General features: G+C 43.0%; 1 protein-coding gene across 1 annotated transcript; it reads right to left on the bottom strand.

Moving 5' to 3' along the window:
* Positions 1 to 6641: 6641 nt before the first annotated feature.
* On the bottom strand, positions 6642 to 23379 carry LOC143756990 (multidrug and toxin extrusion protein 1-like). Its single transcript, XM_077247933.1, has 16 exons — positions 22897 to 23379; positions 22335 to 22436; positions 22184 to 22252; positions 21960 to 22108; positions 21606 to 21648; positions 21231 to 21328; positions 20771 to 20868; positions 20090 to 20207; positions 19933 to 19999; positions 19074 to 19182; positions 18840 to 18915; positions 13321 to 13390; positions 12643 to 12775; positions 7182 to 7276; positions 7031 to 7109; positions 6642 to 6931 (listed from the first exon to the last, which is right to left on the bottom strand). Exons 1-16 carry the CDS (start codon positions 23122 to 23124, stop codon positions 6690 to 6692), a joined length of 1776 nt encoding a protein of 591 aa, XP_077104048.1. The 5' UTR covers positions 23125 to 23379; the 3' UTR covers positions 6642 to 6689.
* Between the last annotated feature and the right edge of the window lie 543 nt (positions 23380 to 23922).

Raw genomic sequence — 23922 nt, 5'->3', positions numbered from 1 at the left:
GTTTCATATTATTACATGCAAGCATGTTTGATATATGGACAAGTGTTCGAATCACATTCCAGGGGGCGCTGTCGAGCCCCCCTGCCACGCCCGGGTACCAGCTTCAGCCCGGCCCTGATGGCCGCGGGTTCTGACCTGTGTGCAAAGTTTCAAGACTTTTCGAGCACGTTAAGGGCCCCAAAACCTTGAAAAACAAAAATAATAGCATTCTCACTCAGCAGACAAATCCCCCTCCCCCCAAACACACGGAGAGTAGGGTCAGAGAGAGAGGAAGAGAAAATTCTCCAAAACATCCACATTCAAACCAAAATATCTGACTTCCTGTTGGTATGAGCTAATAACTGTAAATTAGAAAGTTGTCCAGCTCGATATGAACAATATACATACTGAGTTTTAAGATTGTAGATAAAAGTATAGACCTAACTCCCCCTCTTTTGTCGAAAGGTGGCGCTTCTGAGCCCCTGCACCACGCCCGTTTCTGAAACTTTGCACATGTCTACTGGCTAATAAATGTGATGTGTCTGTCAAGTTCCATGCAATTTCAAGTATGCTAAGAGTCTCAAAAGCATCAAAAAATAATCTTAAAGTTTGATGCGTTACCACGGCATAAGTATCTTAGATATCAATAATCCTTTCACAGGTCTACATCTGCCGTGTGTTTACATTATACACATAAAGTTTTAAGCAAATCGGGTAAAAATAAGAGGGCGATTTAAAAGCATTTTGAAAGTGACACACTTCCTGCTGCCAGTTGGTGGCGCTATAACTTTGACTCACAATAGTCACATCCATGTGATCGGTCTCTTACAGCGAACACACTGCTGAAGTTTCATCAAGATCAGTCAATGTATGCAGAAGTTATAACACACTTCCTGTTTCCATTATTCACCATGAATTCGTTTCCTCACCACGGCCAAACCGTTCGAGATATCAAAAATCCCCTGGCAATTTTTCATCCTCAATGTCTTGACTTCATGCACACCGAGTTTGGTGACGATCGGGTGAATTCCCTAGGAGAAGTGTTTCAAATTCCTGAGCATGAGTTTCCAAACAACCCATAATAGCCGACTTCCTGTTGGGCTGGCGTAAAAAGTAAAAGTACGAAGGATATATGAACCAATGAGATCTATATGTGTACCGATTTTCATATTATTACATGCAAGCGTGTTTGATTTATGGACCAAGATTTTTTAACACTTCCAGGGGGCGCTGTCGAGCCCCCCTGCCACGCCCGGGTACCAGCTTCAGCCCGGCCCTGATGGCCGCGGGTTCTGACCCGTGTGCAAAGTTTCAAGAGTTTTCGAGCACGTTAAGGGCCCCAAAAGTGCCCAAAATGTAGTAAAATAAAAATAAATAAAAAAATAATAATAATAAATATAGCTGCGAGCAGCGATTACGGGCCCAAGCCGGTGGCACAGCAACCCCGGTGCCTTTAGTTACCTAAAGGCACCGGGGTGGCGGTACCGCCGGCTTTGGCCCTTCATCACTGCTCGCAGCTATATTTATATATATATATATATATATAAAAAGCCGGTGGCACCGCCACCCTGGTGCCTTTAGGGTTATTGTGCACGACGTGACACAAAATATCTGCTGGCTATCTGCCGAACGGCTCTGGTAGTTCCGCTTCAGCACTGATGATGTTGTAGAAATAGTGCGCTCTGGTTGGTCTGGATTATTCGGGATTTTTTATTTTATACAGAAATAAGTTATTTATAATTCAGATGAGAATAAAGTTAGTGTTGATTAAAATGAAGGAAAACAAATATATTGATCTGAAATATAGCACATTAATTTTAAATTTATTTAGGTTCAATTACCAAACATACAATCTTAATTTAATTTAAAGCAAACAATACATTTAAAAGATATGGGTTGTATGCACTTTTTTTAAATAAAAAAAGATATGTATCCAAAAAACAAGGCCTTAAAGGGTTAAACTCTTGTCACTGTAACAGACACAATCTCTCTCTCACACACACACACACACACACACACACACACACACACACACACACACACACACACACACACACACACACACACACACACACACACACACGTCAAGTCACTTCCATTATTCAATATTGAATAAGCAGAAAATTCGGATTTTCTGCTCTGAAAATATAAATAAGCATAAAAATTGAATAAGCACTTTTAATATTCTAAACAGAATAAGCACTAGTCGCTAATGAATAAGTACTAGTACTTAATGGAATAGATACTAGTATCTAAAAAATAAGTACTAGTAGCATGAAAATAGAGACTAGTAGGTTAAAATGATAAAATGTTAAAACGGCTTGCCATATTGGCTCAGAGAGAGAGAGAGAGAGAAAATGACCTTTTAGATACTAGTACCTATTAATAGATACTAGTATTTATTCAATAAATACTAGTACTAAGTCATTAGATACTAGTACCTATTAAATAGATACCAGTACTTATTCATTAGCTACTAATACATATTCAAAAGAATATCTAAAGAATAAGCACTAGTATCTAAAGAATAGGCACTAGTACTAAAGAATAAGCACTAGTCGCTAATGAATAAGTACTAGTACTTAATGGAATAGATACTAGTATCTAAAAAATAAGTACTAGAAGCATGAAAATAGAGACTAGTAGGTTAAAATGATTAAATGTTAAAACGGCTTGCCATATTGGCTCAGAGAGAGAGAGAGAGAAAATGGCCATATTCAAACCAAAATATCTGCCTTCCTCTTGGTCTGAGCTAATGAAAGTTAATTAGAAAGTTGTCCGGCTTGATCTGAACAATATGCGTACCGAGTTTTATGATTGTAGGTAAAACTATAAAACTAACCCCCCCACTTTTGTCAAAAGGTGGCGCTACTGAGTCCCTGCACCACGCCCGTTTCTGAAACTTTGCACATGTCTACTGGCTAATAAATGTGATCTGTCTGTCGAGTTTCATGCAATTTCAAGCAATTTCAGGCATGCTAAGAGTCTCAAAAGCATCCAAAAAGAATTTTAAAGTTTGATGCGTTGCCACGGCAACAGTATCAAAGATATCAATCCTTTCACAGGTCTACATCTGCCGTGTATTTACATTATACAGATGAAGTTTGAAGCAAATCGGGTTAAAATAAGAGGGTGATTTAAAAGCATTTTGAAAGTGACACACTTCCTGCTGCCAGTTGGTGGCGCTGTAACTTTGACTCACAATAGTCACATCCATGTGATCGGCCTCTTACAACGAACACACTGCTGAAGTTTCATTAAGATCAGCTAATGTATGCTGAAGTTATAACACACTTCCTGTTTCACGTTTCTCGCCATAAATTCGTTTCCTCGCCACGGCCAAACCGTTCGAGATATCAAAAATCCCCTGGCAATTTTTCATCCTCAATGTCTTGACTTCATGCTGACCGAGTTTCGTGGCATTTCTTTGAATTCTCTAGGAGAAGTACTTTAAATTCCATTGCATGCGTTTCCAAACAAACCATAATAGCCGACGTCCTGTTGGGCTGGGGTAAAAAGTAAAAGTACAAAGGATATATAAACCGATGAGATCTATATGTGTACCGAGTTTCATATTATTACATGCAAGCGTGTTTGATTTATGGACCAAGTTTCCGGACCCCGTTCCAGGGGGCGCTGACGAGCCCCCCTGCCACGCCCGGGTACCATCTTCAGCCCGGCCCTGATGGCCGCGGGTTCTGACCTGTGTGCAAAGTTTCAAGAGTTTTCGTGCACGTTAAGAGCCCCAAAAGTGCCCGAATAGTCGTTAGAATAATAATAATAATAATAATAATAATAATAATAATAATAATAATCCTTAGGAAAACAATAGGGCCTTCGCCTTTTCAAGGCTTGGGCCCTAATAAATATAGCTGCGAGCAGCGATTACGGGCCCAAGCCGGTGGCACTGCAACCCCGGTGCCTTTAGTTACCTAAAGGCACCGGGGTGGCGGTACCGCCGGCTTTGGCCCTTCATCGCTGCTCGCAGCTATATTATATATATATATATATATATATATATATATATATAAAGCCGGTGGCACCGCCACCCTGGTGCCTTTAGGGTTATTGTGCACGACGTGACACAAAATATCTGCTGGCTATCTGCCGAACGGCTCTGGTAGTTCCGCTTCAGCACTGATGATGTTGTAGAAATAGTGCGCTCTGGTTGGTCTGGATTATTCAGGATTTTTTATTTTATACAGAAATAAGTTATTTATAATTCAGATGAGAATAAAGTTAGTGTTGATTAAAATTAAGGAAAACAAATATATTGATCTGAAATATAGCACATTAATTTTAAATTTATTTAGGTTCAATTACCAAACATACAATCTTAATTTAATTTAAAGCAAACAATTCATTTAAAAGATATGGGTTGTATGCACTTTTTTTTAATAAAAAAAGATATATATCCAAAAAACAAGGCCTTAAAGGGTTAAACTCTTGTCACTGTAACAGACACAATCTCTCTCTCTCTCACACACACACACACACACACACACACTCACACACACACACGTCAAGTCACTTCCATTTTAGATGCAATATTGAATAAGCAGAAAATTCGGATTTTCTGCTCTGAAAATATGAATAAGCATAAAAATTGAATAAGCACTTTTAATATTCTAAACAGAATAAGCACTAGTCGCTAATGAATAAGTACTAGTACTTAATGGAATAGATACTAGTATCTAAAAAATAAGTACTAGTAGCATGAAAATGGAGACTAGTAGGTTAAAATGATAAAATGTTAAAACGGCTTGCCATATTGGCTCAGAGAGAGAGAGAGAGAAAATGACCTTTTAGATACTAGTACATATTAATAGATACTAGTATTTATTCAATAAATACTAGTACTAAGTCATTAGATACTAGTACCTATTAAATAGATACCAGTACTTATTCATTAGCTACTAATACATATTCAAAAGAATATCTAAAGAATAAGCTCTAGTATCTAAAGAATAGGCACTAGTACTAAAGAATAAGCACTAGTCGCTAATGAATAAGTACTAGTACTTAATGGAATAGATACTAGTATCTAAAAAATAAGTACTAGAAGCATGAAAATAGAGACTAGTAGGTTAAAATGATTAAATGTTAAAACGGCTTGCCATATTGGCTCAGAGAGAGAGAGAGAGAAAATGACCATATTCAAACCAAAATATCTGACTTCCTCTTGGTCTGAGCTAATGACAGTTAATTAGAAAGTTGTCCGGCTTGATCTGAACAATATGCGTACCGAGTTTTATGATTGTAGATAAAACTATAAAACTAACCCCCCCACTTTTGTCAAAAGGTGGCGCTACTGAGTCCCTGCACCACGCCCGTTTCTGAAACTTTGCACATGTCTACAGGCTAATAAATGTGATCTGTCTGTCGAGTTTCATGCAATTTTAAGCAATTTCAGGCATGCTAAGAGTCTCAAAAGCATCCAAAAAGAATATTAAAGTTTGATGCGTTGCCATGGCACCAGTATCTAAGATATCAATAATCCTTTCACAGGTCTACATCTGCCGTGTATTTACATTATACAGATGAAGTTTGAAGCAAATCGGGTTAAAATAAGAGGGTGATTTCAAAGCATTTTGAAAGTGACACACTTCCTGCTGCCAGTTGGTGGCGCTATAACTTTGACTCACAATAGTCACATCCATGTGATCGGCCTCTTACAACGAACACACTGCTGAAGTTTCATTAAGATCAGCTAATGTATGCTGAAGTTATAACACACTTCCTGTTTCATGTTTCTCGCCATAAATTTGTTTCCTCGCCACGGCCAAACCGTTCGAGATATCAAAAATCCCCTGGCCATTTTTCATCCTCAATGTCTTGACTTCATGCTGACCGAGATTCGTGGCATTTCTTTGAATTCTCTAGGAGAAGTACTTTAAATTCCATTGCATGCGTTTTACAAACAACCCTAAATAGCCGACATCCTGTTGGGCTGGGGTAAAAAGTAAGAGCATGAAGTATATATGAACCGATGAGATCTATATGTGTACCGAGTTTCATATTATTACATGCAAGCGTGTTTGATTTATGGACCAAGTTTTCGGACCCCGTTCCAGGGGGCGCTGTCGAGCCCCCCTGCCACGCCCGGGTACCATCTTCAGCCCGGCCCTGATGGTCGCGGGTTCTGACCCGTGTGCAAAGTTTCAAGAGTTTTCGAGCACGTTAAGGGCCCCAAAAGTGCCCGAATAGTCGTAAGAAAAATATAGAAAATGAGTTTCCAAACAACCCATAATAACCGACTTCCTGTTGGGCTGACGTAAAACTTAGAGCACGAAAGTTGTTTGGCCCGATGAGATCTATAAGTGTACCGAGTTTCAGATTATTACATGCAAGCGTGTTTGATATATGGACAAGTGTTCAAACCCCGTTCCAGGGTGCGCTGTTGAGCCCCCCTGCCACGCCCGGGTACCATCTTCAGCCCGGCCTTGATGGCCGCGGGTTCTGACGCGTGTGCAAAGTTTCAAGAGTTTTTGAGCACGTTAAGGCCCCCAAAAGTGACCAAAAGGTAGTAAAATAATAAAAAGAAGGGCTTGGGCCCTAATAAATAATCCTTAGGAAAACAATAGGGCCTTCTCCCTTTCAGGGCTTGGGCCCTAAAAACAATCATCTACCTCTCAATATTATTAACTTTGCATAGGCACTGGTGAATTTTTTTTTTTTTAATTTGCATTGAAGACAAAGCTCTGTATCGATTATGCTCCTTTGAGAAATCCAGTGAGCACCTCATTTAACACAATCCCTCCAGCTAGTATAAGGAGCATGAAGAAAACCGCTAGTCCACGTCGAACAACCAGCTGATTGGTGGTCAAAACCGCCCCAACTGTGACCTTTGTGTCAGCATCTGTTATTCCTCCTTCTCCTTTACTGAGTCCTTCCAGGTCTGTGCTTGCATCTGTCTGGCCTTCTTCAGTGTCCTGGAACTCTTCTGGCACATCTGTTCAATAATTGGTCAACATAAGGGAAAAATCATGTTTGAAAGAAACATGTTTTTTCTTCATCATTAAGGTCATCATATAACACAGACAGAAAGTACCTTCTGTGCAGCCCTTATTTTCCATAGCGTAAGATTCATCTTTGGTCTCAGGGGCTTGAACACCTGCTCTGATCAAGGCCTGAAAATAAGAAGATAAAGACTAAAATAATAATCTGTACAAATAGACTATGGATGAGGGAAAATGTCCCACCTCTTGAGTCGCCTTTTTCCAGTCAAGTTTGCAAATGAGGATGATGAAGAACAAAGACTGTAGGAAGACACACCCAAAAAACCCAATCCACAAACCTAACAACAGAGAGAAAAGACGTGAGGAGATTGGTGGACTTGTTCAGTGGGGAACTTGAGTTTTAACCCTCTGGTGCTCCTCACATTTGGGTCACACTTGTACTCCTACAGTATCTCACAAAAGTGAGTACACCCCTCACATTTCAGCCATCATTTTAGTATATCTTCTCAAGGGACAATACTATAGAAATTAAACTTGGATATATTTTTGAGTAGTCAGTGTGCTGCTTGTATAGGAGTATATATTTACTGTCCTCTGAAAATAACTCAACATATGATGTTTTATTAACAAAGTTCGGGTGGAGCACATTCAGATAATTAAACCTAATTAAACACACGTGAAGCACACTCAGATAATCAAACCTAATTAGACACAAGTGGAGCACACTCTGCTAATCAATTCAATCAACAAGTTAGGAGGTGTATATATACAGCAAACTTACCTCTGTTCATTGACAGTTTAACAACATTTTGGCTCGCCGTTTATGCTACCATGTCGCAACACCGAAGTTCTTCATCTAACGAGGAAACAAACATCCCCAGGGATCCGCCGTTGCATTTTGCTGGCCCCAGGATAATTCCTCCTACGCCGGACATCGCACCTGAGCCCCAGGCTTCTTCCCGTGGCCGCATGGCTCCCAGAACAGCCCTGCGCTCGCCAAGACATCGAAGGCCAGTCTTTGCTGCCCCCGGCAAGACTTTCATCTTCCTCCCCGGCCTCCTCCTACCACTCGGACGTCCCGACGATCCCACCTATCGGGAAGTGGACCGTAGCAGGATTAAGGCAAGCGCTGGGTAATTCAGACGTACAGGCTTCGCGGAAAATGAACAAAGCGGAACTGTATTCTCTGATCTGATCAGTCAGCCAATCTCTCTCCAAAGTCCATAACAACTCTCAAGACAGTTTACAGGCAGAGCAAAGCCCGCAGGGTCCAAAAGCCGCCTCACCACCGTCGTCCTCCCACGCAAAATCTCGCTCGCTTCACCCATCGAGCCGCAGCAACAGGCCTTCAGCGAGCCTGGGCCGCGGCTCGGAATACGCCATGGCAGGTCCACTCCCACCTCTCGACGAGGCTCAGCCCGTCACTACACTTCATTCTATTATCCTTCCTTTCCTTTCTATCCTCAAATTAATTTTCCTTTCCAAGCCACACAGGGTAATCTAAGCGTGAGGCCGACCGCCAACATTCGCAGCCCTGGCTTTTACCCTTCCCAGCTCTCTCATTCAAACTAAACCACAATATTCTCTCTTCACAGGAACACCGATGCTCGTTCGGTCCGACACCATCGCCATGGAACCACCACCAGCGTCTCAAAGCATCCGCGCTCAGATCCCCTCAGAAATTCAGGACGCTGGCTCCAGAGGCGGACCAATTCCCAACTCCAGTTCCCTTTCAGTCGATAACGTCGGACGAAGTCGACTGAAATGGGATCGTGTCAGAGAGCCAATGTTCTTGGAGTACTATTGAACGAGCAAATGGAATTGGCGTGCGTGATTCGCATCACACACTCCACCCCCGCAGTGTAGGTATAAATACGGAAGTGGATCCACGCACTAGTTGCCTTTCGCTTCGGAGCCGATTGTTTGATGTCTCTGAAGAGTGCTGTTGTTTACAACGAGCAAGTGTGTCGGTGTTCTTCAGGAAGACTCTCCCAGTGCTGGTAGTTCTACAGCATGAGTGCAGCGATAATCGCGACCTTTGAGCTCTGAATTGCTGTTTTAACAGCAACAAATTTCTAAGGGTTTGTATGTGTTAACGGCTGGTTAGAGGGCGGAAAAATTAGTGCTTTACTGTTTCAGTTCACTGATCAGTGTTGCCGCAGTCATTCCCCTGTGTGCACCGGCACTGGTGATGGGTCCTATTTCCTGAAAGAGCAACACGGGTGTGTTTGCGTCTTTTTCAAGATGTCATTCCACCCGTGCGTTTCTGGATGTGGTCGTTCCCTTTTCCTCTCTGACGGTCACAATTGTTGCATCACGTGTTGAGCTATATATTTATGTATATATAAATACCTCCCTTCGGGTAGGATGTGGCTTCCGCAGCGTCCCTTCCTTCCAATGTACAGGGAACGCTTTCCCGGTGGTCTTGTAGGAACAGCAGTGACTTCCCTGGCCTAAGCCCTGTCCTTCCCCGCCTTAAAATTGCGGGGGCATCAGGAGGTAGGTAGGGGTAGGGTCCTAGTTGCGTATGCAACCCACCGTTCCCTGGAGGAGGGAACAGATGACGTAGTCCCCTTGCCACTACCACTGGGCCACCGCCTACTCCGGGTTACGCTCGGCTCCTCAGCGAAAAAGCAACTAGTGTGTGCATCCACTTCCGTATTTATCCACATATTTATCCACTTCAGGACGCTGGCTCCTGAGACGGACCAATCCCCAACTCCAGTACTTCACTATTCACAACTAATATCCCGGTGACCCTTTCTTCGTCCAGCGATCATTGGTCTCCCAGCGGACGCAGCAAGAACTCTTCTTATACTGCCCGCACACTCAACACTATGTTTATCCTAGCCTTTTTTGTTTTTCTTAGATGCTTGGAACTCACCATCACTTCCAACTTCGACCCAAAAATACACCCCGCCATCTCAGACTTGTCAGTACTAGATGGTAAAAAAATCTCATATTTGATTAAGCAAAGCAAGACCAAACCAAAAAAAAAAGGTCTTTTCATCTACATTTTTAACCTCTCATCGCCAATCCTACTATACCAGTCCATTCTGGCATATCTGCAACCGAGAAGTTATCTGGCTAAATCTCCTCTGGAACCCCTGTTCATAGACGAAACCAATAAACCCGTGACACGCTTTTGTTTCCAGAAACCCCTCAAATCTGTACTACAACAGTCAGGAATTCCAGCAAATAATTTCTCAAGTCACTCCTTCCGTATCGGGGCATCAACTTCAGCAGCCCAAAAAGGCCTCTCCCAACAACAGATCCAAGCTCTTCGGAGATGGTCCTCAGATGGACCAACCGGTCCATATTAAAAAAGCCCACCAAACCCTCATTGATTAAACCCCCCTGGGTTGGCCACTGGGGGTCTCTCTCTTTCCGTCCAGCGAGCATTTGGTCTCACAGCAGATGCAGAAAAAAAAAAAAATTCCCAGCCAAGCCCGCCGGCCCCCCTCAACATATCAGTTGTGTTGCCCCCACTGTTTCTAATCCTTGAAGAGCACTCATGTTTCCTCTCCCTCCGTCCAGCGAGCATTGGTCTCCCAGCAGACATAGCATGCATCTAGGTTTCCTCTTTCTCTGTCCAGCGAGCATTGGTCTCCCAGCGGACGTAGCTTGCATCTGTTTTTCTTTCTCTGTCCAGCGAGCATTGGTCTCACAGCAGATGTAGCATGCATCTATTTTTCTTTCTCCGTCCAGCGAGCATTGGTCTCCCAGCGGACATAGCGTGCATCTAGGTTTCCTCTTTCTCTGTCCAGTGAGCACTGGTCTCCCAGCAGGCATAGCATGCATCTATTTTTCTTTCTCTGTCCAGCAAGCATTGGTCGCCCAGCGGACATAGCAAGCATCTAGGTTACCTCTTTCTCTGTCCAGCGAGCATTGGTCTGCCAGCTGCCATAGCATGCATCTGTTTTTCTTTCTTGTTCCAGCGAGCATTGGTCTCCCAGTGGACGTAGCATTCATCTATGTTTCCTCTTTCCCATCCAGTAGGTATCGATTTCCCAGCGGACACAAGAAATCTCCCTGCCGGGCTTCCAAAATGTGTCACTCCGCCGTCGGCCGGTAGGGCCCTCCAGCCAGACGCCGTGAGCTGCTCCCGTCAGAAGCTACATGGACCTTTTCGGTTGGCGATCTTTGACCTCGCTGCTCCCCGCCCATCGGTCGGCAGAGCTCTTCCGTCAGACACTGTGAACTACTCCCATCAAGTCGCGGCGTGACTTAACTCTTTAAGAAATTGAGAATTAGAATTGTTGCTCTCCACAAAGCTGGCCTAGGCTATAAGAAGATTGGTAACACCCTGAAACTGAGTTACGGAACAGGCCAGGGTCATACAGAGGTTTTCCAAGACGGGTTCCACTTGGAAAAGGCCTCGCAAGGGACAATCAAAGAAGTCGAATCCTCGTGCTGTGCGTCAGGTGCAGAAGCTGGCTTCAAAAAACAGATGCATGATCGTGCCAGCATTGCTTTAGAGGTTGCAGAAGCGGAAGGTCGGCTTGTCAGTGCTCAGACCATACGCCACACACTGCAACAAGTCGGTTTGCATGGCCATCATGCCAGAAGGAAGTCTCTTCTGATGCTGGCTTACAAAAAAGCCCGAAAACAGTTTGCTGAAAGCAACCGGTCTTAGAGCATGAATTACTGGAACCATGTCCTATGGCCTGATGAAACTAAGATAAACTTGTTTGGCTCAGATGGTGTCCAGAATGTGTGGCGATGCCCTGGTAAGGAGTACCAAGAACATTGTGTCTTGCCTACAGTCAAGCATGGTGGTGGTAGCATCATGGTTTTGGGCTGCATGAGTGCTGCTGGTACTGGGGAGCTGCGCTTCATTGAGGGAAACATGGATTCCAACATGTACTGTGACATTCTGAAGTAGAACATGATGCCCTCCCTTCAGAAACTGGGCCGAACGGCATGATAACGACTCCAAACACACCGCCAAGATGACAACTGCCTTGCTGAGGAAGCTGAAGGTGATGGAGTGGCCAAGTGTGTCTTCAGACCTGAACCCTTTTGAGCAACTGTGGGGCGTCCTCAAGCGGAAGGTGGAGAAGCGCCATGTGTCTAGCATCCAGCAGCTCCATGATGCCATTATGGAGGAGAGGAAGAGGATCCCAGCAACAACCTGTGCAGCACTGGTTAAATTCCATGCCCATGAGGATTAAGGCAGTGCTAGATAACAATGGTGCTCAGACAAAATATTGACACTTTGGACACAGTTTTGACTTGTTTACTTAGGGTATACTCACTTTTGTTGCCAGCTATTTTTACAATAATGGCTGTATGTTGAGTTATTTTCAGAGGACAGTAAATATATACTGCTATACAAGCAGCAGATTGACTACTCTAAAATATATCCAAGTTTAATTTCTATAGTATTGTCCCTTGAGAAGATATACTAAAATATTTGCTGAAATTTGAGGGATGTACTCACTTTTGTGAGATACTGCATATAGGTTGTGTATGAAACTTTTTCTCAATGAAATGACTGCACTATTTTTGTTTACAGAGACTTTTTATTTAATTGACTATTTTATAAGACCACTTAGCCTTTTCAAATCATGTAAAAAATGTTGTGTTCACTTGGCAAGAATAAAAAAAAAAAAGTACCATTCCAACGAAGTAAACAATTTTTTGGTCAAAATTGGCAGAGTAGCAATGTTTCCATTTCACCACATGTTTGCAAGTCACCTACCAACTATGCCCATGCTGAGAGCAAACATCAGTGACACTCCTATTGGTAATCCAACAAAATAATATCCCACAATGTTACAAAGAGCACCTAGCAGCTGCTTTCCCGCACCTCTGACAATGCCACCTGTAATGCCCTTCAGACAGAAAAACAAACCTTAATTTGACTATTATCAAAAGGACATTGACAGACATTCACAATATCTGAAGTGATCTGAAAGATTGAAAGCACCTCAGAGACATCAAAATATCACCACACATTTGTTTTCTTATCTTTTTCAGTTTATTTAAACTATTCAAGATTTTTTTTTTGTTAAATTGTTATAAAATTAACCATGACTCATCTAAACATTTCAGTGAACTCTCCTCTACACTATCTTAAAGAGTCACATAGTAAACTACTTGCTGGTCACATATTAATAAAGAAAACAGCATGCTGTGCACCAGGACATACAAGTTTCATCAAAAAATATTATAAACATTCACAAAATATCATTAGATCTATGTTTAAAACAAGAAAAAAATCAATATACCAGTTGGGTAATAGGTATTAAGAATCTAGAGAATTGATCTTCTCAAATTTAATGTATATTTACAGACGATCAGATATTTGTACTGGGAAATTATCAATGCTGACTTTTTTTTCCTAATGCAGATAATATTTAAAAATAAAAACTCTTACCGCAATGGCATCAAACAGATGAAAGAAGCCATACATGATCATGACCTCTGATACTCTGAACACAATTTCCCTGTGTGAGAGAGATAGTTCAGTTCACAGATCAGATGTTTCAACATCCATGTTTACATGAACCAATGCAATTATGATGCAATTAATGTTTATTTAACTATTTTATTTTTATTCTTTACTAGAGCTGCTACTGTACGTTGAAGTTTCTCCCATTCGATAAGTGAATCTTTGTAAATACCAAATACCCAATCTAAAATGTTATTGTCACGGTTCATAAATTCATTGATTCCTTCTTTCTCGTGTTTCTGTTGTTATCTGTGTGTGTGTGTGTGTGTGTGTGTGTGTGAGTGGGCGTTACCACTCCGTTCTGCTGATCAGCGATCCAGCTGATCAGCGCTCAGCTGATCGTTATCCACTCACCAGCTGCAGCTCATTCCATTCCCTATTTATTATCACTGTTTTGTACTCTCATTGTCAGATCGTTGTTTGGAAGTCCTTCGTGTGTGGTTGTCCTTTCCTGTCGGCGTGTCAGCTCGTGTCTTGTTCGTGTTTTCCCTGGGATTATCACTGCCGTGGATTACCTCACCTCACCTGGACTCTCACTTCACTTCACTTCAAGACTCATCACGTGGACCCTGACCATCTTGTCCCTGCGCTACCAGTCTTGTTGTTTGTCATCTGACCGTGAAACTGTACATTAAATATTCCTTCACTTGCATTATTGCTTCTGTGGTTTTTGCCGTCACAGAACGATCTGACCCATAATGGAAGCAGCGAGTGAGGTGAATCCGTTCGAGGAGTTTGTTAACTCCAGCATTCAACGCATGGAAACCCAGGAGAGGAACCTCAATGAGACGGGACGCGCTGTCCAAGTACTGGTGGCGCAGGTGTCCGAGCTCACCCAGCAGATACAACAGCTACGTGATCCCGCTGCGCCCCCCGCACCGGCCGTTCCCCTCGTTCCATCTGAGGGAGCTTCCCAGTCAGAACCCCGCCTACCCATCCCACAGACCTACGATGGTGAGCCAAGTTTCTGTCGTGCTTTTCTAACACGTTGCTCTATGCACTTTGCCCTGCAGCCTCGCACATTCATCCAGGAGGAATCTAAGGTGGCATTTGTGCTCACATTACTGACTGGGAAAGCGGCTCTCTGGGGAACGGCGGTGTGGGAGAACCAGGATCCATGCTGCGCCTCGTTCCAGACACTCTCCGCCGAGATGAAAAGGGTCTTCGACAGGGCAGTTGCCGGGAGAGAGGCGGCTCGGAGGCTTGCAGAATTACGACAGGAGGAAATATCAGTATCGGATTACTCCATCGAATTTCGAACCCTGGCGGCAGAGTGTCACTGGAACGAGGAGGCGCAGTGGGACATGTTCCTGCATGGGCTGGCTGACCGCGTTCAAAGGGAGATCTACGCCCTGGATCTTCCAACATCTCTCAACGGACTCGTGGATCTGGCCCTTCGTGTGGACGCACGTTTATCGAGAGTGGAACGGAGAGCACCAACGAATCGGGCCAGGGGAGGAGCTGAGAGTCCACGATCCAGCGGCGGGGACGCGGTCAGCCCCGTCTACGATCACGAACCCATGCAGGTCGGGCGAGCTCGGCTTTCCCGGGAGGAGAAGGAGAGGCGGAGATCCCAAGGACTATGTCTTTATTGCGGGGCCGCTGGACATTTTGCCTACAACTGTCCTGTAAAAGGCCAAGCCCGACAGTAAGGTTGAGGCTACTGTCGGGTGGGATCTCCGCTGCGAAGACCTCATCTACATCGACCCTCCTCCCGGTAGGACTAAGATGGTCGGGCCACAATAACGACTGTCAGGCACTGGTGGATTCTGGGGCAGAAGGTAACTTCATGGACCATGGTTTTGCTCAAAGATTTAACATTCCCCTTCTACCACTCACCAGTAGAATAGCAGTTCAGGCACTCAACGGTCAAGATCTTCCTACCATCTCTCTCATCACCGGACCCATCACACTCACCACATCTGGAAACCACACTGAGACATGTTCCTTTTACATCATGAACTCACCACTTGCACCCATTGTTCTCGGACACCCTTGGTTAATTGAACACAACCCCAAGATCGACTGGCTTAAGAAATCAGTGTTAGAATGGAGTGGTAGATGTCATGAGTCCTGTCTTGTGTCTGCCTGTTCGTCTGTTGCTGTCTCTGTGTTTCAGGAGGAGGCAGTGGATTTATCTAACGTGCCCGCGGAGTACTCGGACCTGAAGGAAGTGTTCAGTAAGTCTCGTGCTGCTTCTCTACCTCCTCATCGTCCCTATGACTGTGCTATAGATTTGCTGTCAGGTAAGTCTCCGCCTAAAGGCAAGTTATATTCACTTTCTGTCCCAGAGAGGGAGGCTATGGAGAAATATATTTCTGATTCTCTAGCATCTGGGTAGCGGATGCTACTTCTCCAGCGGGGGCGGGGTTCTTTTTCGTGGGGAAGAAGGACGGATCTCTGCGACCTTGCATTGATTACCGAGGGTTGAACAACATCACGGTAAAGAATACCTATCCTTTGCCGTTGATGTCTTCAGCCTTCGAGAGGCTGCAGGGAGCGTCTATCTTCACGAAATTGGATTTACGTAATGCTTATCATTTGGTCCGCATTAGAAAGGGGGATGAATGGAAGACTGCTTTTAACACCCCTAGGGGGCACTTTGAATACTTGGTCATGCCTTTCGGGCTGTCCAACTCCGCAGCAGTCTTCCAGGCTCTCGTCAATGACGTGCTGCGAGATAAGGTTGATCAGTTCATTTATGTCTACCTGGATGACATATTGATATTTTCATCTTCTCTCCAGGAACACGTGCAGCACGTCCGACGAGTGCTTCAGAGGCTGCTAGAGAATGGGCTTTTTGTCAAGGCGGAGAAATGCGTTTTTCATGCACAGTCTGTTCCATTTCTAGGATACATTGTGTCGTCTGAGGGAATTCGCATGGATCCCGAGAAGGTTAAGGCTGTGGTAGATTGGCCAATCCCAGATTCCCGTAAGGCCCTACAGAGGTTTCTGGGATTCGCCAATTTTTACCGGCGTTTTATTCGCAATTTCAACCAACTAGCCTCGCCTCTGATCGCCTTGACCTCCCCCAGAACTGCGTTCAGGTGGTCAGACGCTGCTGAGGCAGCGTTTGCCAAACTAAAGGACCGCTTTGTTTCGGCCTCCATCCTGATTACCCCTGATCCATCACGGCAGTTCGTGGTGGAGGTCGACGCGTCAGAGGTGGGGGTAGGAGCGGTGATATCTCAGCATTCTCCCACAGACGACAGACTTCATCCATGCGCGTTTTTATCCCATCGTTTATCCCCTGCCGAACGCAATTATGATATTGGTAACAGAGAGTTGTTGGCAGTCAAGTTAGCGTTGGAGGAATGGCGCCACTGGTTGGAGGGGTCAGGGGTACCCTTTATCGTCTGGAGCGACCATAAGAATTTGGAATATATCAGAACTGCCAAAAGATTGAACTCTAGGCAGGCTCGGTGGGCACTTTTTTTCGGACGTTTTGACTTTACTCTCTCGTACCGCCCGGGTTCCAAAAACATCAAACCCGATTCTTTATCGCGCATTTTTGATCGATCCGAACGCCCGTCTAATCGAAGGTCAAGACGGCCTTAGAAGGGGTAATGCCTCCGCCCGCCTGCCCTCCGAACCGTTTATTTGTGCCAGAGGAATTAAGGTCTGACGTTATCCAGTGGGCTCATTGTTCCAACGTGGCTTGCCATCCGGGAGTTAACCATACTAGTTTTTTAGTCAAGCAACGATTCTGGTGGCCACGTATGGCTCGTGACATCCACAGTTTTGTTTTGGCTTGCTCAGTTTGTGCCACTGGTAAGACTTCCAATCGACCCCCAGATGGGCTTCTTCAACCGCTGCCTGTTCCTTCGAGACCCTGGTCCCATATCGCTCTAGATTTTATCACCGCCCTCCCACCCTCTCAGGGTAACACGGTGGTTTTAACCGTGGTGGACCGATTCTCGAAGGCAACTCACTTTATTCCCTTACCCAAATTACCCTCAGCTAAGGAGACAGCGTTGATAGTCGTAGATCACGTCTTTCGTATTCATGGCCTCCCGACAGACGTGGTCTCCGACAGAGGACCCCAGTTTGTGTCCAAATTTTGGCAAGAGTTTTGTAGATTACTGGGAGCGACTGTTAGTCTGTCCTCAGGGTTTCATCCCCAGAGCAATGGTCAAACCGAGAGAGCCAGCCAAGATTTGGAAAGGGTGTTACGATGTTTGGTCTCCAAGAATCCTTCCTCTTGGAGCCAGCAACTGTCTATGGTGGAGTACGCCCACAATACGTTACCGGTGTCAGCTACGGGCCTGTCTCCGTTTGAGTGTAGTTTAGGATACCAGACACCTATTTTTCACAGTCTGGAATCCGAGGTTGCGGTTCCCTCCGCCCACGCCTTTGTCCAGAGGTGTCACCGCACCTGGACTAGAGCCCGTGAGACTCTACTCCGGGTGAGGGAGCGCACCAAGGCTAAGGCCGATCGCCACCGGTCTAAGCCTCCCGTATACGTCGTTGGTCAAAAAGTGTGGCTTTCTACTAAAAACATCCCTCTCCGCTCCGTTTCTAATAAACTTGCTCCCAAATTCATTGGCCCGTTTACTGTCACCAAGATCATTAGTCCGGTGACAGTCCGCCTCAAATTGCCTCCAGTGTACAGGAGGATTCATCCCGCCTTCCATGTATCCAAGATCAAGCCCGTGTTTTATTCTCGTATTAATCCGCCAGCCCCGGTTCCTCCCCCGCCGCGACTCGTAGAAGTGGAACCCACTTATTCGGTAAATCGTATTCTGGACTCGAGGCGGAGGGGACGCGGATTCCAGAACTTGGTGGACTGGGAAGGTTACGGTCAGGAGGAGAGAAGTTGGGTTCCGGCTAGAGACATCCTGGATCATTCCCTTATTGATGATTACAATCGACAGGTAAGGGAGTCTGGGAACGCCAGGAGGCGTTCTTAGGAGAAGGGGTACTGTCACGGTTCATAAATTCATTGATTCCTTCTTGTCTCGTGTTTCTGTTGTTATCTGTGTGTGTGTGTGTGTGTGAGTGGGCGTTACCACTCAGTTCTGCTGATCAGCGATCCAGCTGATCAGCGCTCAGCTGATCGTTATCCACTCACCAGCTGCAGCTCATTCCATTCCCTATTTATACTCACTGTTTTGTACTCTCATTGTCAGATCGTTGTTTGGAAGTCCTTCGTGTGTGGTTGTCCTTTCCTGTCGGCGTGTCAGCTCGTGTCTTGTTCGTGTTTTCCCTGGGATTATCACTGCCGTGGATTACCTCACCTCACCTGGACTCACACTTCACTTCACTTCAAGACTCATCACGTGGACCCTGACCATCTTGTCCCTGCGCTACCAGTCTTGTTGTTTGTCATCTGACCGTGAAACTGTACATTAAATATTCCTTCACTTGCATTATTGCTTCTGTGGTTTTTGCCGTCACAGTTATATTGCTTTTAAGCAAAGTAGATCTACTTTGTAGGTACTTACTCTTCCGTGGTAAATATGTATCCAATAACATCTTTGGTACTCCCAGTAATGGTTGCAACCACACAAGAAACAAGTACTAGAAAAAACACACCAGGGAAACCAAATAACACATAACTTTACAATGATAATAAAACATAGTCATAAGTAAGATTATTATAATTAATAATGCATGCAAATGTTCTTAGAAGCTATTAGGCATTTTATAGCAAAACTGTTGATGAATAGATCACATCCGTCCACAGATTAAAGACACTTTGGCGGACAGCTTGGCTTGTTCAGTGTTTCCAGCTCCAAGAGCATTTCCCACCCTCGCACTGGCTGCCACTGCAAATCCCAGTGGGAACTGAATGACAAAGAGAAAACAATGACTTGTGCTCAAGCTAATTGGTCTACTTTAACCAAAGGATTCAAATATAATTTATCACAGATTTTGTTTTCCCTGGAGCCATTTTACTTTTGATATTGCTCTTTTACTCACTGTTATTTCAAAAGCAAGGATTTCTTTTCTTTTTTTTGTTTTGTTGTTTTTTGGTCACACTTACTATAAAAACTTTACATGCATTTTAGTTATTTCCAAGTCTACATTTAATAATCTTAATTATGGGATGGATTAAGGCTGTGGCTGCTTAGTTTCAACTAAAAAAAAGTGCACCACACAGCTGCATTCCTGTGCAAGTTCTTCATATATAAATACGCAATATTACTACCATCAAGATATATTACTTTGAGTATTTGTTGAATGTATATATATTAGAGTGAGTTGTTTTAGAAAATGTATTTGGAAATTAAAGGCTGATGTGTTTAGTTAAAATATGTGATTTGGTTTTCACCACCCGTGCAGAGGATAACAAAAGACTATTTACTAATGGAAAATGAGACTAAGTAATGAATGTAGAATAACAGAAATGTAACATTAGTTACACAGTTCTGTCAACAGGTTCCAATTATCGTTTGTATAAATGTAGTGTTCATATCTTGACCTGTTGACCAGCAAACAGCTGGTGCTGCTGGGCCTGAGAAGATCCTGATACCAGAACAAGTGTACAGTTTTATTTGTGTTACAAGTTAGACTGAATGACCCTTGTAAACCTACCATATATGCAATAGTGGATAGCTCATACACAACAGAATGGGCTCCCAGTTCGGCCTCACTGATGAGCCTTACAAGGATAAAATACAATAGATGAAGATCACAAATATAATTCATGTCCCAAGGCAAATTGAATTACATAAAAACACAGGAAGTTGGCAAACCCGCCAGGAATCCACCAATCTCATATGTCCACCACTCCACACAAAGCATGAGCATGCTGGGAAAAGCCAAGCAAATGAAGGCGCCCCATTCCTGCAGACAGTCACGAGACCAGCCTAATGTGAGACAGAGATGGAGATCAGCAAGAAGATATGACAGTTTCAATAATGAGTATCTATGCAAAAGTAATCATGACTCATCTAAACATTTCAGTGAGCTCTCCTCTACACTATCTTAAAGAGTAACATATTAAACTACTTTCTGGTCACATATTAATAAAGAAAACAGCATGCTGTGCACCAGGACATAAAACTGTTACATATTGCTCCTGTGAGTGATGTAATCATCTTTTAAACTAGTATACAATGCCAAAACAATTTTCAAATAAAGAAAGGTTGTGTAATTCATGGAATCAAAAAGATTAAATTATAGTAACATTTAAATATTCATGCAACATCGATATCCAATTTTAAATTATGTAATAATCTTCTGAATCATCTAAAAAATAGCTTTAAGTGAAAAGACTTAAAATACATTTAAAATATTTACCAGACATTCTTTGAATGTTTTACGGTTTTAATATAATTTTGTTATTGCACAAGTCTTTCTGTCTCAGAATATAAACAGTACACTCTCTTGAAAACCAAGGGTTCTGGTGTTGACGTAGATAGACACTCACCATCCCAGGTGGCTTCATGCAGGCCCTTCCAGCGGATGTAGACAAAAAGAAACACAGCCAATGAATACTGGGAAATGGTGTTTGCAGCACCAGATCCACTGTTAGTAAGAAAGAATGACTCCATGGAGTCATTTGGACCTTTAATTATTTTTAAGCCTTGGGCACTTGAAAAAAAATAAAACTAAAGGTGTGTCCCAATTTGCATACTTATCCACTTTATGCCATTTTGTAGTAGAAATAGTGCAAGTAGTGTTTTCATACCGATCCGAACTGTCACAGTTTTCCTTACATTGTGGCTATCAGACTCCAAAGCTGGATGACAAAATTGCATTTTTAACTTCACATAATAGATGGTAGAGTACACTGTGCATAGTATAAGTGCAAAGTGTATAGTATGTCATTTGGGACACAACATAAGATCCTATGAAATGTGATAAACAGAATCTAGACAGGTTCTTACGCCACACCAAGATCTAGCAGATGAAGGAAGATGTAGTTTATTAAAGTGTTGAGGATGTTTCCTGCTACTCCTGTGATGACCTGAGGCCAAATAATACCCTAAACAAATATACAATCAAAAACAGACCCTTGTAAATGCTATTTATGAACAATAAGCTCAGGCAAAATAATAATGGAAACACATTGCTTGGGTTTACCTGATTTTTGAAGATAGCTTCCCTGCAGCTGATTCATAAAGGCAGCCTGAAAAAAAAATATATATATATATATATATATATATTTTTTTTAAAGTTATTTCCTATAATAGTTATTTTTACTGTATAGTTACTTATAGTTACAGACAGTGAATACATTTCATGTTTAATGTGTCACTCACAGGCAAGGCAGGCATTAATATTTTTACATAGAGTTGTGACAGACTGTTGAGAGAGAGAGAGAGAGAGAGAGAGAGAGAGAGAGAGAGAGAGAGAGAGAGAGAGAGAGAGAGAGAGAGAGAGAGTGAGAGAGATGGGGGGGGGGGCAGTTAAAGGAACTCCACAGACACTGGCTTTAGGTCCATGTGACTGCCACATGTCCAAATGATATGACATCATGTTATATCACTATACTTACATAATTTACTTGTATGTTCACCTCTATTCACTATATGTTGACAACAGATTTTATCAGCAGATTCAAGTAAGTTTTGCTAAACAAAACCGTAACTTAATGTGTGTTGAATGTGTCAGACCTGGCCACACTGGGACTCTGCCGGACAGCCAGCAGGATCGGCTCTGTGTTGATGAGAAACGCCCAGCAGGGGAAACAGGCCAACAGGAGGATGAGAATCCCTCTCTGCAGTATCACACCCACCCGCTTCAGATTGTTACCCCCAAACGTCTGCAGGACACAGTTCACTTCAAATGACACCTGAGCACAAATTACACTCACATTACTGAACATTGACTATCATACCTGAGAGATGAGTGTATCGCATGCAGACGCCAATCCAGATCCGATGGAGATGCCAGACACATTAATAACCTGTGAGCAAAAAGGACATATTTATAAAGGCGATGGGTGTTTTAATGAATGCCGCTATAATGAAGTTATTTTGTGAACTCACAGCAATAGCCAGAGCCACACCGGCCAGTTTAGTTTTCCCCAAGTGTCCACAGAACACAGTGCTGATGAAGCTGATCAGAAAGATCATCAGCTGAGATATAAACTGCAAAAAAGGGGAAACGTTTTCAGGATCCGATAAAAGCCACAAGACATTACCACTTTTTTCAGTTAAAGCTACAATATTGTATGTTTGATTTGTCATGTACAATATTCTTGAGGCAAACCTGACTAAAGAACTAAGAAGTTGACAATTAATTAGTTTAAATTATTCTGCAAAACTAAACATATTAAGATGCATTCAACTTCCAGATATTTTTCTGTTTTTCATAGTCTCAGAAAGTGTGTCAATAATAATAGGTCAAATATCCCCCGTCAACCAGAAAATATAGTTTATTTTAAAGATTCATATTCATATGTTCATGTTCTCAACAAAATTAAAGGTGTCCATTTGTGTTTTTCTATTGTCAATCAACAGTGAATAAAATCATCACGATATTTGGTTATGATTGCTATAAGCAAAGTTTAAAATCCTTTATAAAACAATTCACACTTTTCAAACTTACCACTGGTCCAGCCAGTTTTAGCAGCTCTACAATTTCTTCTTTATAATTCACTGGTAACAAACTCCGAAGTTTCTTTCTACACCCTCCACAATTCACTGGTAACAAACTCCGAAGTTTCTTTCTACACCCTCCACAAACAACCTGTGAACTTGACGTTGACTGAGCATCATCACTTTTCTCCTGTTTTGAGTCTCCATTTGTCTGACTCACTGTGGTAATACTGTCCATTTTCGTTATTTTTGAAGTCTTTAGTTCCCACAATGCAGCTTATATTTAGTTACAGTACAGAACTACATCTAAATAAAAGACATTTCGCTAAAGGTCCATTGCAGGGAGACGTCTGGGTGGATCTCAAAGGGAGACACTTATAAAACTGTCTGGTAGTAAGTTTAGCCCTGCCTGCTGCTGTACTCCACGAGGTCATTACATAAACAGAAGTCACTTTGTGCTCGGGTCAGGTTTCATTAAAGGAACCCCAGCATTCAAGCAAGTCACTAGAGACCACATAAGCTGTGTAACTTTACTCATGTCTTTTTTTAATGTGCTGTAAAGCCTTTTTACAAGGTCCCTGAAGTTAACGAGTCATGAGAGGTTCAGCTCAATATTCTGCTGATTTCATTTACTGCTGATCTATGCTTACGCAAGCCATTTTCTTACCAGCAAAGCCTAGCCTGGCATACCAGACACACATCAAGATGTTAAAGCAACACTAAGTAAGATATTATACCTTAAAATAATGTTTCCAAAATCGTTTCAGTGGTTCATTAAGTTGAGACATGGTGAAATGCACTTATGCCACAGCTTTGCAGTCCTTTATCTGATATATCCACGCTATGTAAGATTGCCAGAACGGGTCGCGTTCCTGTAATTGTAATGAGACATAAGAAAACTACTAATTTGACTTGCTTTACGGCAAGCGTTACAATTACTACAATGGCTCGTTTGTGATGTCGCAATACATCATACTTTCATAAAATCATGCATCATACTCTACCTTGTATGTGGCCTTGTTGATTCTAAAGCCGG

Source organism: Siphateles boraxobius, unplaced genomic scaffold (assembly GCF_051911475.1).
Source record: "Siphateles boraxobius isolate OS27281-9 unplaced genomic scaffold, OSU_SipBor_1 11, whole genome shotgun sequence".
Taxonomy (NCBI): domain Eukaryota; kingdom Metazoa; phylum Chordata; class Actinopteri; order Cypriniformes; family Leuciscidae; genus Siphateles; species Siphateles boraxobius.
This window is presented reverse-complemented; position numbering and strand designations above follow the sequence as displayed.